This window comes from Anneissia japonica, unplaced genomic scaffold (genome assembly GCF_011630105.1).
Source record: "Anneissia japonica isolate Jap-2015-1 unplaced genomic scaffold, ASM1163010v1 scaffold180171_len1719_cov210, whole genome shotgun sequence".
NCBI classification, from domain to species: domain Eukaryota; kingdom Metazoa; phylum Echinodermata; class Crinoidea; order Comatulida; family Comatulidae; genus Anneissia; species Anneissia japonica.
This window is the reverse complement of record NW_022712383.1, coordinates 1-1719: the sequence shown is the minus strand read 5'-3', so window position 1 is coordinate 1719 and position 1719 is coordinate 1. Positions and strand designations below refer to the sequence as shown.

The 1719-nt window shown below is 37.0% G+C and overlaps 1 protein-coding gene across 1 annotated transcript; it reads right to left on the bottom strand.

Moving 5' to 3' along the window:
- Positions 1 to 615: 615 nt before the first annotated feature.
- On the bottom strand, positions 616 to 1612 carry LOC117107793 (histamine H2 receptor-like). Its single transcript, XM_033249569.1, has one exon. The coding sequence runs from the start codon at positions 1576 to 1578 to the stop codon at positions 616 to 618; it is 963 nt and encodes a 320-aa protein (XP_033105460.1). The 5' UTR covers positions 1579 to 1612.
- Between the last annotated feature and the right edge of the window lie 107 nt (positions 1613 to 1719).

Below are 1719 nucleotides of genomic sequence, written 5' to 3'. Positions count from 1 at the left end.
ATAATTAAAAATGTATTATACTAGGGGGCCGCGAAACTGTGGCCAAGTTGACTTGGTGCCGAGTTAACTCGAATTCAATCATGCTTACGTTGTGTGGTGCGTTGGCAGTCAACTCGCCTCTACAAACTCGCCCCTAGAAAATTCGCCACCTTGAAAACTCCCCATACTAAATCATCTCACCAAATAGAAAAAATTAAGAGTTGACGTCAACTCGCGACGCTCAAGTATTCATATTCAGCGTTTTACTAAATAGAAGTGTTCTAATATAGACAATGGGTCGTGTCTCATATTATTTGTTATATTTTTATTATGAATTTTATTCGAAGAACATTTATATGCAGTTGTACTTCGCAGCACTTCACCTGCAATTTGCAATTTCTAGTTAGATGACAGGTTTAAGAAAAATTACGAATATGATATATCTTTTTATTGATTATTTGGCTGGTATCTGAGAGTCGTTTCTTTTTTAGAGATTCAACAGTATTTTTGATATTCCAAATTAGCTTTATCACCATGGATTGGTTGGATAATCAACAGAAGTTACTAGATAACGCGATCAGACAATGCACTTCGCCGTAACAACTGTAGCATCTATTCTAATATCAGAGATTATGCCTACGTCACGACGTTTGTTGATACAGTTCCCGATGGAAAAGCTTGTTGTATTGTAGATGCAGACTTATGACATGGCAGAGTAAGTAGGTATTTAAAACATGGCAGAGTTTTTTGCACACCAACTCTAAAGTCATTATATTTGAACGTGTATATAATGGGATTTATGCAGATGTTACACAAAGACATTGCTACTGTAATGTAGTAAATTGATCCATTAAAATCAAACTCGCCACCCAATGTAAAATAGATAAAACATATTTCGGTCGGAGCCCAACAAATAACGTACGTTACACCAACTATCACCATTGTCTTAATGATATTCAGTCGTCTGGCTGCACTGTTCTCACTTACAGCGGATGAACCATCTCCAACTCGTTCTCGGAGTGCACGAAAAATGTTAAAGTAAACAAACAGCATTACACTCACAGGAGCAACAAGGATGTACATACCACACATCAAAGAATACGCTTTCTGATAACCAACACTTGGCCAACTTTGGATACACTCTCCATTCTTTACACTGTGTACCATTAGCCACAGGAATATAAATCCAAAACCACATATCCAGGGAATCAGCAAAAGTAATACTTTTATCTTCGCCTTTTCCTTGAGCATATTGTATTTTAGTGGATATATTACAGCAAAGTAACGATCAAATGTAAGTACCACAAGGTTAGCCGTTGAGGTGTATGTACATGACCAGAATATATACTTGCTTGACCAGAACTTACAAATAAATGTTGCTGCAACGTTTGATTCTGGGAGCCGAGTCATCAAGTCTGGATCGAGAAAAAGACAAAGCGACGTCAAAGATGCAAAAACGTCGATGATACACTGATTTGAGATTAAGAGAGTTGTTGTACTGAACCGATTCTGTAAGTGAAATAGAATGAATAGCGCAAACCCATTAGTCGAACAGCCGACTGCACCGATGATACTGTATATCAGTTTTGTTGTGTCCATCGTGTTAATTTGGAAATGGCTGAAATGTTTGTAGTTTAATACCTTCTTCTATTTAACCGTTCTGAAGAATACATAGTGTGGTGGTACTACAATACCACCTTTTATATGAACATGGCTATATAATTATCTAAACCAATAGAC

Coding starts and splice junctions, on each gene's coding strand:
- LOC117107793 (XM_033249569.1), bottom strand. CDS start 1,578: ATGGACACAACAAAACTGATATACAGTATCATCGGTGCAGTCGGCTGT.